The sequence below is a fragment of the Stegostoma tigrinum genome, chromosome 10 (genome assembly GCF_030684315.1).
Source record: "Stegostoma tigrinum isolate sSteTig4 chromosome 10, sSteTig4.hap1, whole genome shotgun sequence".
NCBI lineage: Eukaryota > Metazoa > Chordata > Chondrichthyes > Orectolobiformes > Stegostomatidae > Stegostoma > Stegostoma tigrinum.
In genome coordinates, this window is record NC_081363.1 from 46,475,449 (window position 1) to 46,490,324 (window position 14,876).

Sequence of the window (14,876 nt, forward strand, 5' to 3'; positions counted from 1 at the left end):
TGTGAAAACAAGATCTTACACTATGGCTTGATAATCCAATAGCTCAGTGGCTAGGATTGCTGCCCGGGTTCAATTCCGGCCTCAAGCAATAGCATGTGAAGTATGCACTTTCTCCTGACTCTCCTCCAGGTGCTCAGATTTTCTCCACAGTCCAAAAAAGTGCAGGTTAGGTGGATTGACCACACTACAAATTGCCCACTCGCATCCAGGGATGTGCAGGTTAGGTGGGTTAGCCATGGTAAACATCTCATGTAGGGTTATGGGGATAGGTCTTGGTGGGATGTTCTTTGGAGGGTCAGGACAGGCTTGATGGACTGAAAGGCCTCTTTCTGCACTGTAGAATTTGTGATTCTTTTAAACCATTATTGCTTTGCTCAAGTAAAACCATTTATAATAAGAAAACAAGAGACACACCTCATCCCTGTAGAGGGGACTGGTGTAGTACATGATGTCCATAGCACTGCTATTTAACATATCACGAAGTCCACGTACTTTATCTGGGGTAATGGATTCAACAGTATCTAGAAATAAAAATAGAAAAAGGCTCCTTCTTATTAATTAAGCAATACAATATTTGAAAATAAAAACTCTGCAAGGACAATTTACCCAAACTCTGATACCAGAGATTTAAGATTTCAAGTCTGAATCACATTCCCACAGCTGTTACTTGTATTGATTGTTTCTAGCAGTTTGTCTTGTTGATCATTCTTTTGTATGATGCTGGAGTTCAGTGCTAACAAACGGTTTAAACTTAGAGAGAGAGAAGGGGTGAACCACAGAAAACTCAGTATACTTCTCAGAGATAATGGGAACTGCAGATGCTGGAGAATTCGAGATAACAAAGGGTCGAGCTGGATGAACACAGCAGGCCAAGCAGCATCTTTAAGGGGGACACGGTGGCTCAGTGGTTAGCACTGCAGCCTCAGTGTCAGGGACCCGGGTTCGATTCCAGCCTCAGGCAACTGTCTGTGTGCACTTGGCACATTCTCCCCGTGTCTGCGTGGATTTCCTCTGGGTGCTCCGGTTTCCTCCCACAATCCAAAAGATGCGCAGGCTAGGTGGATCGACCATGCTAAATTGCCCATAGTGTTCAGGGGTGTATGGGTTATAGGCGAATGGTCTGGGTGGGATGCTTCAAGGGGCAGTGAGGACTTGTTGGGCCAAACGGCCTGTTTTCACACTGTAGGGAATCTAATCTAATCTTAGGAGCACAAAAGCTGATGTTTCGGGCCTAGGCCCTTCAAACATTTTTTTTTCTGATGAAGGTTCTAGGCCCGAAATGTCAGCTTTTGTGCTCCTAAGATGCTGCTTGGCCTGCTGTGTTCATCCAGCTCCACACTTTGTTATCCCAGTATTCTTCTCATGTGACATTCATACACCCTTCCAACAAATTGACAGCTGGTGTGGAGCTTTCACTATATTTTATCTTGCGCCCAGAGATTTCAATGCTAATTCTAGCTCCCCAAAAATATCCTCATTCATAGATCACCTCACTCTGCACAATGTAAAACAGCTCTTTCTTGGTCTGAAAACCTCAGTACTACAGCAGTTTTTATCATTGTGCTAACTGAGCTTACCATACTTTAAGATGGCCGTTCCCCTTTAAACATTTTCTCTTGTAAGGTTTGAGCAAATATGTAGTCAGTAACTCAATGAAAAACAATTTGATCAATTAAATAATAAAGATACAACTTTAAGGAACGATGTTGCTTACAAAAGAATTGAATGCTCATTAATTTATACTGGCGTTCAATTACCCCCATTTTTTCATTGCTTGAAGATTATTTTTGACTTAAAAATAAGATTGCTTCTAATATCAAAATACATGGGAAATATGGTCCAAAAATCCCAAGCCAAAGACTTCCAAGGTGTTAGTCATAGCAGCATAAAAGCATGTGGTTTTGGGATTGTATGCAATTTAAGTGGGAAAGAGGATGAGTGGAGCATGGGTTGGCTAGAAGAGTTAAACTGAATACAAAGACAAAGACAATTAATAGAAAACTAATAAAATTAAACTTATACAGCAATTTAATGAAAAAGATAATCTTAAGCCAAATGACTAACAATGATTTTGATTGTTCCCATGCAAGTACATTCTGATTGCATTTTCCCTAATTTGGATATACCAGCATCAGTAAAATTTGTGGAAGATGTTGTCAGAAAGGAAAGACAGCTAGAATAACAGTAGAAATTCCTTTTAGTAACAGCAAGTTATTGCAAATACTGGAAATGTGACAAAAAGAGAAAATGCTGGAAACACTGTTGATTTCACAGTATTTGTCCATGAACAATGTTTAAAATTCCAATTCTGATGAAGTTATTGGCCTGAAAAGTTTATGCCAGATGTTCACTATTGAATCTAGTAGCTTGAGTTGGCAAATTTCTTGACTTGTCAGACCCTGAGTAAAGATGGCCCTGACATACAATTTTCACTCTCAAACAGGTAGTGATTACATATTGTCTGACCTGTCCATCCCCAAAGCTGACTGGAGGAGATGGCTATGGGAACAGGTAGGCTGGTTAAGGTGGGCATGTTAGAATGCCAGTCTTGGTTCTCTGTCATGGCTGTTTTAAAAGCTATGATGCCATCTAGCTCTTGTATTCCCACTCACCTACTCCCTATGATTCCTCACTTAGTACAAAGTATCAATCAGATAATTACGATGGCAAGTCTTAAAATGCAAAAGAAATTGTTCCTTCAAACCATAAAAGTGTTCAATAGAGCAATTCGAAGTACCAATAACAGTTTTCCCTCTCTTCACACTTGTCTTTTTAGCAAGGTTGCGACAAAATGGAACAAAAGAAGAATATCATAACCTCTCAACGATGCCAATCAAAGCCAACACTCCATGTGTCAAAGCAGAATTCCTGTCCAGAAATCAGAGAATGGGGAGATTTGGAAAAGGTGTCTGAAACTTTGGGTGCAAAAGTTTCCTGAATCCACACCATGGTTCAGAAGCTGAGCCGACTACACCAATATAATGGGGAGTACCCCTGTATTTGGAGCCTGTTGAGGCAGGTTACTGGGATCCCTACTCAATGCTGGCACCAGGATTGGAGGCAGGAATCCTAGAATCAAGTCCCAACCATCATTTGTCCCACCTGCTTCACAGTTGGCCTGGCTCATTGAAATCTATCTTTCTCCTCTGCCCAAATGATGTCAGATCTGTTCAGCATTTCAAAAACATGTTTTTCTTTTAAAAACAGTGCCAAATAATGTTTAATGATTATTTAAACCCAAGAAGTCAGAGTTATAGAATCAGAGTCATATAGCAAGAAAGCAGACCCCTTCAGTCCAAATCATGCGTGCCAGCCAGACAACCCAATATGACCTAGTCCTCCTTGCCAGCATTTGGCACAAGTTCTTCTAAACGCAGATGCCTTTTAAATGTTGTAATTCTACGCATCTCCACCATTTCCCCTGGATATTCGTCCCATACACACACCACCTTCTGTGTCAAAAAGGTCTCCCGCAGGTCCTTTTTAAAACCCCTCCCCTCACACCTTAAAACCCTTCCCCTCTAGACTCCCTCACCCTAGATAAAAGACCTTGGCTATTCGCCTTACCCATGGCCCTCATGATTTTATAAACCTTTATAAGGTCACCCCTCCGTCTTTGATGCTGAAGGGAAAATAGCCGCAGCCTATTCAGCCTCTCCCTATAGCTCAAACCATCTTCTTGGCTCAGTTCTCCGCTGAGTCTAAGATTTTTAAATCTGGAAAATGACAGGCTTTGTTTTTTTTTATAAAGAACTTTGTAAACTCTGAACTAATACCATTAGTAGATTTAGATCTCAGTACTATCCAGTTTAATGATCTATGATTGGAGGCAGTAAAATCACATACATGTTCCATGTCAACACACTTTTATAAAATTCCATTATCCAAGTGGTACCCTTGTTTACATTTAATTACCCCCATCCAGGCATAGGTTCGACCTCCACTCCACAGGCAGAAACTCAACATATTCCAAATTTGTGGCATAAGGAAAGTGCTTTTCTTCAACCTTCCTTGCAGCTTCTCTCATCCTATCAAGTAGGAAAGAAATAATCTTATGTGAGGGCATAATCAGTGTCAGGACTAAAACAGATCATGTTGCAATAAATATAAAATAAGACCTGGGGATGCTGGAGGCCTGAAGCACAAATTGCTGGGAGAAACTCATCAGCTCTGGCAGCAGCTGTGGGAAGGAAGCAGTGTTAGCATTTAGAGTACTATGACTCTTCATCAGAGATGTGTCACTGGACTCAATGATAATGATGCTTGCTTCCTTAGATGCTGCCAGACCTGCTGAGTTTATCTAGCAATTTCACATCATGCTGCAACTGCAGTTAACCTTTGTTAGGTTTAAGCAAAAATAAGCTAAATTGCATGGTATTGAATACTATCAAGTTTTGAGAAGATTTGTAGCTCAGGTTGAGTTTCTGGATGCGAGTTTGCTCGCTGAGCTGGAAGGTTAGTTTTCAGACGTTTCGTCACCATTCGAGGTAACATCATCAGTGAGCCTCCGGTGAAAGCGGGACATAATACCAGCGCTTCACCGGAGGCTCACTGATGATGTTACCTCGAATGGTGACGAAGCGTCTGAAAACTGACCTTCCAGCTCAGCGAGCAAACTCACATCCATTGAATACTATTCCTTCAACATTCATATAACAACACCATTAAAAAAAATCAAACTATAAAGAAAATTTCAAATGCAGCATACACGTTATGTTCCATTTGATTATTAATTCTGTGAAAATTTGACTGAATTTCCTTCAGGGTGATTATTTAACAGCCAATAATCTCATTTTACAAAAAAATCTTGAGCAACTGTGTTTGATTTAATTTTGGTTTCCTACAAGCAAAGTTATGATCAAATATTGTTTGCAGAAAATATACACTACAGCATATTAATTCAGATGAATACTTGAATACAGAAACAAACTTATTGCAAACTAAACATTCAGTTACATTCCTTCACAGAGATCCAGTGAGAGAAATAAATTCTCCTTCCATTGTCAATATCCGCCATTATTTTCCCTTAAATACTTTGAACAACTTGAGGTGCCATTCTGTTTGGTTTGGAATGAATGTGTTCCAGGCTATCAAATTTCCAGAAGAAAAAAAATACACAATTTTCTCTTGCAAAAGACAATCCTGAGTGGCTACTAAATCTGAAATCAGAGTAATTGAATCCTGACTGTGTGGAAGCAGGCCGTTCAGACCATCAAGCCCACATCAGCTCTCCAAAGAGCATCACAGACAGAATCACCCACCACCCCATTCCCCGCCAAACCACCCTTTCCCTGTAACCCTGCATTTCCCATGGCAAATCCACCTAACCTGCACATCTTTGGTCTGCGGAAGGAAACCCACGCAGGCACAGGGAGAACATGGGGAAATAGACAGGTGCCCGAGGCCGGAATTGAATCTATGGCTCTGGCACCAATGAGGCAGTTGTGCTAATCACTGAGCCACTGTGCCTCCCCTCTTCAACAAGAAACCTTGAAGTAACCAAGGAAAATGCAGTTTTTAATCACCTGTTTTGGTGTGCTTTGGAAGAAGGTCTGAATGTATTTCTATGAAAGCCCATTTCAGTTTCAAAGCCAACTAGAGAACCACGAGTTTTAAAGCCTGTGATAACTATGGCAGATTTCCTCCCCTAAAAGGAAATTAATGAACCCAATGGGTTTTATCACAATTGATGATCGATGCCATGATCACTGCAACTAGCTTTATCTTCCACATTTATTAGTGGAATTTAAATTCTATCCGTTTTGGTGTCATCTCCAGAATATCAGCTTTCACTTCTTCTAATGTTACCAGACTGGAATTGTATTGTGCCATCACCATGCTCTAAAGTTAGCAAGTACAATGGGCTGGTTTCTGCAAGTACACTGCTGTTTAAAATTTACATTAAGTGAAAAGGGATGCGGCTTATTGTGTCTTTTGTTTGCTCCCCTGTTTCATACAAATAAACTATTTGCTGGTCAAAAGGCAGCATTAAATAATACGACAGTGTATATCCAATTCACCTTTGAATGTGTTCTGGAGTTCCTGAGGTAAATTAAGCTAAGTTTAAAGAAGGGTTCCCTTTCACAATTTCTGGGTCATGCTACAATCCACCTAGATACTGGGCATTATCCAATTGTAGGAACCATACATTTCATTTATATTTTAGTAATTGGTGAGAATAAGACAGAGAAAATGACAAGTATAACCCAAAAGCACAATGTGAATAAACACATCTTTATCTTTGTAACTAATAGTCTGCATTTTACTGATGAGAGTGACCTTATAAATTAAGAACTTTTGTTGGGAGCTCCTGACATGAGCAATGTTCAAGGCAGATCAGACTGTGCTTTCACAGTTGTACAAAGTAGTATGATAGAACCAGAGTGAAAAATGAAATAATTGCAAAGTAACCACAACTTTTTAGCATAACAGCTGATACACTAAATGGATGCCATCAACTTCTCAGAAAAGATGTGTTTCTGAAAACAGGGAGGTACTTTGCAGCATTAAGATTACTTTAATGGGGCCCAATTGGAGATATCCCAGGCTAATTGATCCAAACATTCCAGTCATGGAGAAAAATCTGAGATCGATCACTTACTAAATCTTGCATATTTTCCTCAGAGGCTTTATCAAAAATCAACACAAAATGTCTCTGACAAAACTATGTACCATAATATATATAATGTTCCATAACAATGGCATATTGGCAACATTGATCGCATTAAACAACATGTACAAGGGTTGTTTTAGTAAACTGCTTAACTAGATTACAGTGCTAGGGGACTAATCATTTACTGGGTAAGTCTATAAAATTTGGACCTAAAACCATACTGGTAAAATATTTGATAAAGTGCAAAGATAGCATTACAATGTATAGTGGTATGGACAGGGTTATAGAAACAGATCACTGACCCCTACAAGTACACAGCAACATCTATGCTCCACTCAAACCTTCCCTCATCTATATCTATGACTGAAATCATCTATATTCCCTTCTTGCTCACGTGCTTTCCCCAAAGCTGATCTGTACTACTTGCTTCAACAATGTTCTATGGCAGCAAGTTTCACATTCTTACCACTAGGCTGAAGTTTCTTTTGAATTCTCAATTTCCTATTAGAAGCCTTGGGTGACCCTGGTATCAATGGCCTTCAATGCATCACATTGTCGCTGCATCAACCCTATCAAAGCCTTTCACAATTTTAAACACCTGTATTTAGTCACCCCTCAGTCTTTTTCTTTCAAGGGAAAAGAAATACAGCCAGCCAATCCGTGACCAGAACACAGGAAGAGGGCGTATAGGAGAAATCCTAAAGAAAAGATTTTCTTCTCTTGCAATTGCTTCTATATTTTTGAATTTAAACTGATTCTTAAGTGGCTGAAATTGATCCCATGATCAGAAATGTCTGGAAACATGAACATAGTTTATTGCTTAGACATTTCAGCTAACGCTAACACCAAGCACTTGCAGTCAAGCCTCCAGTAGGCTTTGGTTAAAGGAAAACATCAAATTGCACTACGTTAAAATGGACTGTACTGTTTTTCAGTGACCTCCTCACTATACAATCAATCTTCTGGAGGAAGGCAAAGCTACACTGTTAGCTTAAAGTCCTTCCAATTAGACCACCGAGATGGGCTGTCTGAAAGGCCTTTCTTTGTCACACTGATGGAAATAGGGGCTTGTTGAATTGCTTACAGATACAATTATCTTGGTTCGAATCCCACCTCAGTAAATATTAGAATTTGAATTCAACAAAAAAAATCTCGAATTAGGAATCTACCATCGCCTATGAGACCATTGTCAATTCTTGGAAAAATGCAACTGGTTCCCTCAAGTTTGTTCAGGGAAGAAATCTGGCATCTTCACCTGGTCTGGCCACATGTGACACCAGACCCATAGAAACGTTGTTGACTCTCAACTGTCTTCTATAATGGCCTAACAAACCTCTCAGTGTGCCGATCATTATGAAGTCACAACAAAGAAACAAAAAACTGGACAGACCACCCAGAATCAATGCAATCAATAGAAAAGACAATGGAAGAAACAGCCCCACTGACCCTGCAAAATCCTCCTTATTAACATCTGGGGGCTAGTGCCAAAATTGGGAGAGAGTCATCTCTCAAACTAGTCAAGAAATAGCTTGACATTGTCTGTGTGGTATGATTCTGTGCGTATGACAATGTCCCAGACACCACCATCACCATCCCTGGTTATGTCTCGTCCAACCAGCAGGGCAGATCCGATGGCACAGTGGTGTACGGGAGGGAGGGAGTTGCCCGCTGAGTCCTCAACATTTAATTCAAGTCTCATTGCTTCAGTTCAAACATGGGCGAGAAAACCTCCTGCCGGTTACCACGTATTGCCCTGCCTCTGCTGATGAATCAGTACTCCTCCATGTGGAGCAGCACTTGGAGGAAGCACTGACAAGGGTGCAAAATGTACTCTGGATAGAGGATTTCAATGTCCACCGTAATGAGACTTGGCAGTGGCACTAATGATTGAGCTTAGGTCCTAAGGACATAACTGCTAGATTGGGTCTGCAGCAGGTGGTGAGGGAAATACATATTTTTCCTCATCCTTACCAACTTGCAGGCTGTAATCCATCTATTCAAGACCACTTAACAGTCCTTGTAGAGACAAAGTCCAGTCTTCACAATGGGAATACCCTTCATTGTGTGTGTAGCATTATCACTGTGCTAAATGGGACAGAATTCAGACAGACCTGTAAACTCAAGCCTGGCAATCCATGAGGTGCTGAGGGCAATTAGCAGCAGCACTGTACTCTACTACAATCTGCAACCCATGGATCGGCATTTGCCCCGCCCAACTAATAGCACTAATTAGCTGAAAATGATTGTGGTTGTTGGAGGGCAGTCTTCTCTGCAGGAATTCCTCAGGGCTGTGTCCTAAGTGCAACCATTTTCAGCTACCAATTAACAACCTTCCCTTCACCATAAAGTCAGAAGTGAGGATTTTCACCAGTGATTGGTGCTGAACAGTGTGCATTTGTGATTCCTGACAGACTAAATAAAGCAGACCATGTTCAAATGCAACAAGATCCGGTCAATGTCCAGGCTTAGCCTGAGAAGTGGCAAGTAACATTCATGCCAAGCAATGACTATCTAAGAGACAATGTGACGAGTGGCTCTTGTCATTCAATTGTGCTACCTTCACCAAATTCCCCCAATATCAACATGATTGGGAGTTACCAGTGACCAGGACCAGATCTGGATTGCCACAGTGGCTACAAGAGGAGGTCACAGTCTAGGAATACGGCAGTGAGTAACTCACCTCCTGACTCGCCAAGACCTGCTCCATCTACGAGGCACAAGTCAGGAATGTGATGGAATACTCCCCACTTGCCCGGATTGGTGAAGCACCAACAATACTTCAGAAGCTTGACATCCAGGACAAAGCAGCCCGCTGATTGGCACCTCAGCCAAAAAGCATCCACTCCCTCGACCGCTGATGCTCAATAGCAGCTCTGTGTACAATCTACAAGATGCACTGCAGAAATTCAAATATCTTTAGACAGCACCTTCCAAACACACAACGACATTAATCTGGAATGACAAAGGCAACAAATACATGCAAACACCACCACCTGCAAGTTCCCCTCCAAGCCACTCACCAACCTGACATAGAAATATATCGTTGTTCCTTCACTATCGCTGGGTCAAAATCTCTCCTCTAAGGGCACTGAATGTCAACCCACAGTAGGTGAATTGCAGAGATTCAAAATCAATATATATCCCAAATATATAGGGCCCAGTGAGAGTGAGGCACTGAAGGAAATCAGTATTAATAATGAAGTGGTGCGAAGGAAATTAATGGGATTAAAGGTTGATAAAAAACCCCAGGGCCCGATAATCTACATCCCGTAGTACATCAGGAAGTGATCCTAGAAATAGTGGGCAAGATTCTATAATCTCTGGAACAGTTTCTGTGGATTGGCAGATAGCTAGGATAAAAATATGGAAGTTCAGAGGAATTACAGACCAATTATCCTGACATTGGTAGTGGGGAATATTGACAGCATCCATTATAGATGATATAATAGCAAAGCACTTAGAAAACAGACAGGATTGGACAGTCAGAATGAATTTACGAGAGGGAAATCATGCTTGACAATCTACTTTGAAAGGATGTAATTAGTAGAGTTGGTAAGGGGGCATGTGGTTTACTTGGGCTTTCAATAAGATCGCACATAAAATTTAACCATTTGAGATTTGGGATAGTATACTAACAGAGTACTAGTTGTCAGACAGACTACTACAAATAGATATATGAAGGTTTTTTTTCTTGAGAGGCAGACAGTGACAAGTGATGTACAGCAAGTATCAGTGCTTGGACACCAGTCACTTACAATATGTATTAATGATTTGGATGAGGGAACTAAATGTAATACCTCCAGGTTTCCAGATGACACATTACTGAGTGGGAGGGTAAACTGTGAACAGGATGCTTCAGTGTCATTTGGACAAGCTTAGTGAGTTAGCAAATACATGGTGGATGACAGGTAGGTGGAAAAATGCAAGATTCATTTTGTAAAATTATTCAAATCACATTAATGGACAGGCATTGATTATGATATCGGATGAATTGCCTGTTCCATTTTGAACTGTTGTGTAGTGTTAGTAAAAAGGAGGCAAATTATTGTCCGAATGGCATTAGATTAGGAAAGGGCAAAGTTCTTCAATACCTGGGTGTCCAGGTACACCAGTCACCAAAAATAATCAGGCAGGTGCAGTAGGCGTTGAAGGCAAATGATGAATCCTCTTACTATGAAGAGTGTTGTGAGTCCAGGAGCATCATCCGACTTGCTGCATGAGGCCATACGTGGAGTACTGCATGCAGTCTTGGTTCCCTTATCTGAGAAAGGATACTCCGGCTACAGAGGGAGCACAACAAAAGTTTAGCAGACTGATTCCTGGGATGGCAGGATTGATGTGTGACGAGAGATCAGTTCGGACTATATTCACTGGGTGTTCACTGGGAAAGATGTTGGAGTCAATTATAAAAGATGAAATTATGACTCATTTGGATAGCAGTAACAGAATAGGTCAGAGTCAGCATGGATTTACGAAGGAGAAATCGTGCTCGACTAATCTTCTGAAATTTTTTGAGGATGTATCTATGAAGATGGATAAGGGACAGCCAGTGGATGTAGTGTACCTGGACTTTCAGTAAGCCTTTGATAAAGTCCCGCATAGGAGATTGGTGAACAAAATTAGGGCACATGATATTGGAAGCAAAATGCTGAGTTGGATTGAAAATTGGCTGGCTGACAGGAAGCAAAGAGTAGTGATAAACGGGTCCCTTTCGGAATGGCAGGCAGTGACCAGTGGGGTACCACAAGGTTCAGTGCTGGGACTGCAGCTGTTTACGATATATATTAATGATATAGACAAAGGCATTAGAAGTAATATTAGCAAATTTGCTGATGACACAAAGTTGGGTGGCAGTGTGAAATGTGAGGAGGATGTTATTAGAATACAGGGTGACTTGGACAGGCTAGGTAAGTGGACGGATGCATGGCAGATGCAGTTTAATGTGGATAAATGTGTGGTTATACACTTTGCCGGCAAGAACAGGAAGGCAGATTACTATCTCAATGGAGTCAAGTTAGGTAAAGGGGAAGCACAACGAGATCTAGGTGTTCTTGTACATCAGTCAATGAAAGCAAGCATGCAGGTACAGCAGGTAGTGAAGAAAGCTAATAGCATGCTGGTCTTCATAACAAGAGGAATTGAGTATAGGAGCAAAGGGGTCCTTCTGCAGCTGTACAGGGCCCTGGTGAGACCACACCTGGAGTATTGTGCGCAGTTTTAGTCTCCCAATTTGAGGAAGGACTTTCTTGCTATTGAGGGAGTGCAGCGTAGGTTCACAAGGTCAATTCCCGGAATGGCGGGACTATCATATGTTGAAAGATTGGAGCGACTGGACTTGTATACACTTAAGAGTTTAGAAGGATGAGAGGGGATCTGATTAAGACGTATAAGATTATTAAGGGATTGGACACTCTGGAGGCAGGAAGCATGTTTCCGCTGATGGGTGAGTCCAGGACAAGAGGACACAGTTTAAAAATAAGGGGTAGGCCATTTAGAACAGAGTTGAGGAAAAACTTCTTCAACCAGAGAGTGGTGGATATACGGAATGCTCTGCCCCAAAGGCAGTGGAGGCCAACTCTCTGGATGCTTTCAAGAGATAGACAGAGCTCTTAAAGATAGTGGAATCAAGGGTTATGGGGATAAGGCAGAAACAGGATACTGATTGTGGATGATCAGCCATGATCATAATGAATGGTGGTGCTGGCTCAAAGGGCCGAATGGCCTACCCAGCACCTATTGTCTATTGTTCAGAAGAATGAGAAGGGATCTCACAAAGTATAAAATTCCAACACAATTAGAAAAGGTAAACAGACGAAGGATGTTGCTGATGACTGGGGAGTCTAGAACCAGGTGTCCCAGTTCAGGGATATAGGGTAGGCCTTTTAGGCCTGAAATGAGGAGAAATTTCTTCACCCAGAGAATGATGAGCCGATGAAATTCTCTGCCACAGGCAGCTTTTGAAGCAAAATCATTCAATGTTTAAGGAGTAAGATATAGTTCTTAGGCTTAAAAGGACCACAGAATATAGTTTAGAAAGTGAGAACAGTGTACTGAGTTGGATGATCAGCCACGATCATGTTGAATGGCATGGTTCTATGAAGTGTCAAATGATATACTTCTGCATCCAATTTCTAAGCTTCTATTATTCCCAAATTTTAAAACAGTGTTCACTAGTTCTGGATTCATCTGGAATAGAACACATCCTTTCCACACAGATTAGTCAGGATCTTACATACTCTGATTTAGCAAGTGCTCAGTCTTTTAAGCTCCAGGGAGACCAACCCAGGCCATCTAAGCCTCTCGTTTCAGGTATCAGTCTAGCAAACCTTCTCTGAACCTTCAGCAATTCACACCACTACACCGTACATCAGTACCCCATGCTAGTCTTAAGTGGATAGAAAAACATAGATAAAACAAAAAAGGTAGTTCTCTTCAGAATTTACTCAGGATGTACATGGATAATGTGAACAGAAGCAGAGTACGGAGAATGAAGTCTAAGATACCACCACGACCAATATAAAACATGCCATTCATTTCCTAAAGTAGAACTTTTAGGTTCTTAACTGATCAGCAAATGCATGGGAAGCTCAAGGTCTCCAAGGTTCATGAGGTTCTGCAGATTCTGTACTTCTGCTTTATAAAGAATCCCATCTACACAGAAACAGCAGATTCCAGAAGGTATGACAATACAGAAAGAAGACAGTGAAAGTGAAGCAATAATGCCTAAAGCAGAAATGTAGTCTGGAAAAGGCACTGGTACAAAATATATACTTGGTTAAAAACCTTAAATGTCACTTTCAGAAACTCTCCTTTGCATATGTACAAAATACAGCGGTTCAAGAGACAGTAAATTCTTCCTCCAAAATTCAATGCCAATCCATTAACGTGATGTAGAATAATCTTGCACAATGACAAAACATATAAATTAAGCATGCAAAACACTGAATTGAATAATAAATGAAATATGTTTTGCTATTGTGTTCAAGATTCAGTTGCATATTTAATCCACCATTTTTTAAAAAAAGAAATGCAAAAGTATGTGGAAAGAACAAATACATTGTTTTTTTTTACAGTGGAGGTAGATGGATTCTTTTTAAGAAAGAGAATCAAACGTTGTCGGGGTTGGTAGGAACGTGCGTTTCTGATGGTCTTCCCAGGTACTTTGGGGATAGCAAAAGCTTCAGTATGCCAAATTGTGCTCTTTCCTCCATGAGCCTTGGCAGATGACTTACCATGCTTAACATGATAATATTCAATTCAAAGGCATTTCTTCCTTCTTGTAAATAACTAGCTTTCCATTCCAGTATTCTTCCAGGCACTAAACTGGTAAAATTCAACGGTCACAGAAGATTTAGGAAATTAGAACTGCCCTGTTCTCATTGAACTAAAATGCAGACTTTCATGCCAGAGTCAAGCAGCAATATTGTCTAAATCAAACTAGTAGCTTTGCTTTGGGGGGAAAAAATATCCTAGCAAGCCAGAATTTAGTGATGGGTATCAATAGTAATTTCTGGGCTGTTCCCTGGCATGTTGATGCTCTGGGAAGCACTGGCATAGTGGTAATTAGCGATTCAGGTACCTAGTCAAATATGCTGGAGACATGAATTCAAATTCTACCAAGGAAACTGGCGAAATTTACATTCAATCAATAAATTTGGTTTTGAAAGCTGGTCTCATGAACATAAAACTACCATTGATTATTATAAAGATCCATCTGGTTCACTAATGTCCTTTACTATTTCAGAAAAGAATTTAAGTTACAGTACTGCACACTTTTAGTACTAGCACAATCTAAATTTAACATTTTAACCATGTTATAAAAAATTGTGTATTATTCCACTAGTTTCATGTAACAGTGGATTTTTGTCTGTATTTTTCAAATATAGCTTGAGTTTCAAGTATCTCCAGATTCTCTCACAATATTCCAACATGTTACAACTACTTCACAGCCAGTAAGTAAGGTTAATAAATCAATGTTGCTTTTTTAAAAAAAAAGCTTAAATCTTCATTTTAGAAGCTTTAATCTACTCTAAAGCAAGAATGAATGACTAATTCATCATAACTGCTTCTGGATCGGTTACTAAAATTAGCAATGCACATGCATTTTCACAATTACTATTTTCTGCAGATCACAGGAACAACCAAAGAATTCTTTTCACTGAAGTGGATATTTCTCAAGCCAAATGACGCATAAATATCAAGTGATCAAACTCTTGAGTTTAAAAAAAAAGAGTTCAGTGAAAGTTATAAATATCACTTAATT

The 14,876-nt window shown here is 40.4% G+C and overlaps 1 protein-coding gene across 4 annotated transcripts in view; it reads right to left on the reverse strand.

Annotated features, from left to right (window-relative positions):
- The window catches only part of ddhd1b (DDHD domain containing 1b), a 79,548-nt gene that overhangs the window by 20,843 nt on the left and 43,829 nt on the right, over window positions 1-14,876 (reverse strand). For all 4 annotated transcript variants that reach the window (XM_048537999.2, XM_048537996.2, XM_048537998.2 and 1 more), the window contains 2 exons: window positions 3,916-4,028; window positions 415-521 (listed from right to left, as the gene is read on the reverse strand). In XM_048537999.2, coding sequence (XP_048393956.1) covers window positions 415-521; window positions 3,916-4,028 — 220 coding nt within the window. The remainder of the gene's footprint in view (window positions 1-414; window positions 522-3,915; window positions 4,029-14,876) is intronic.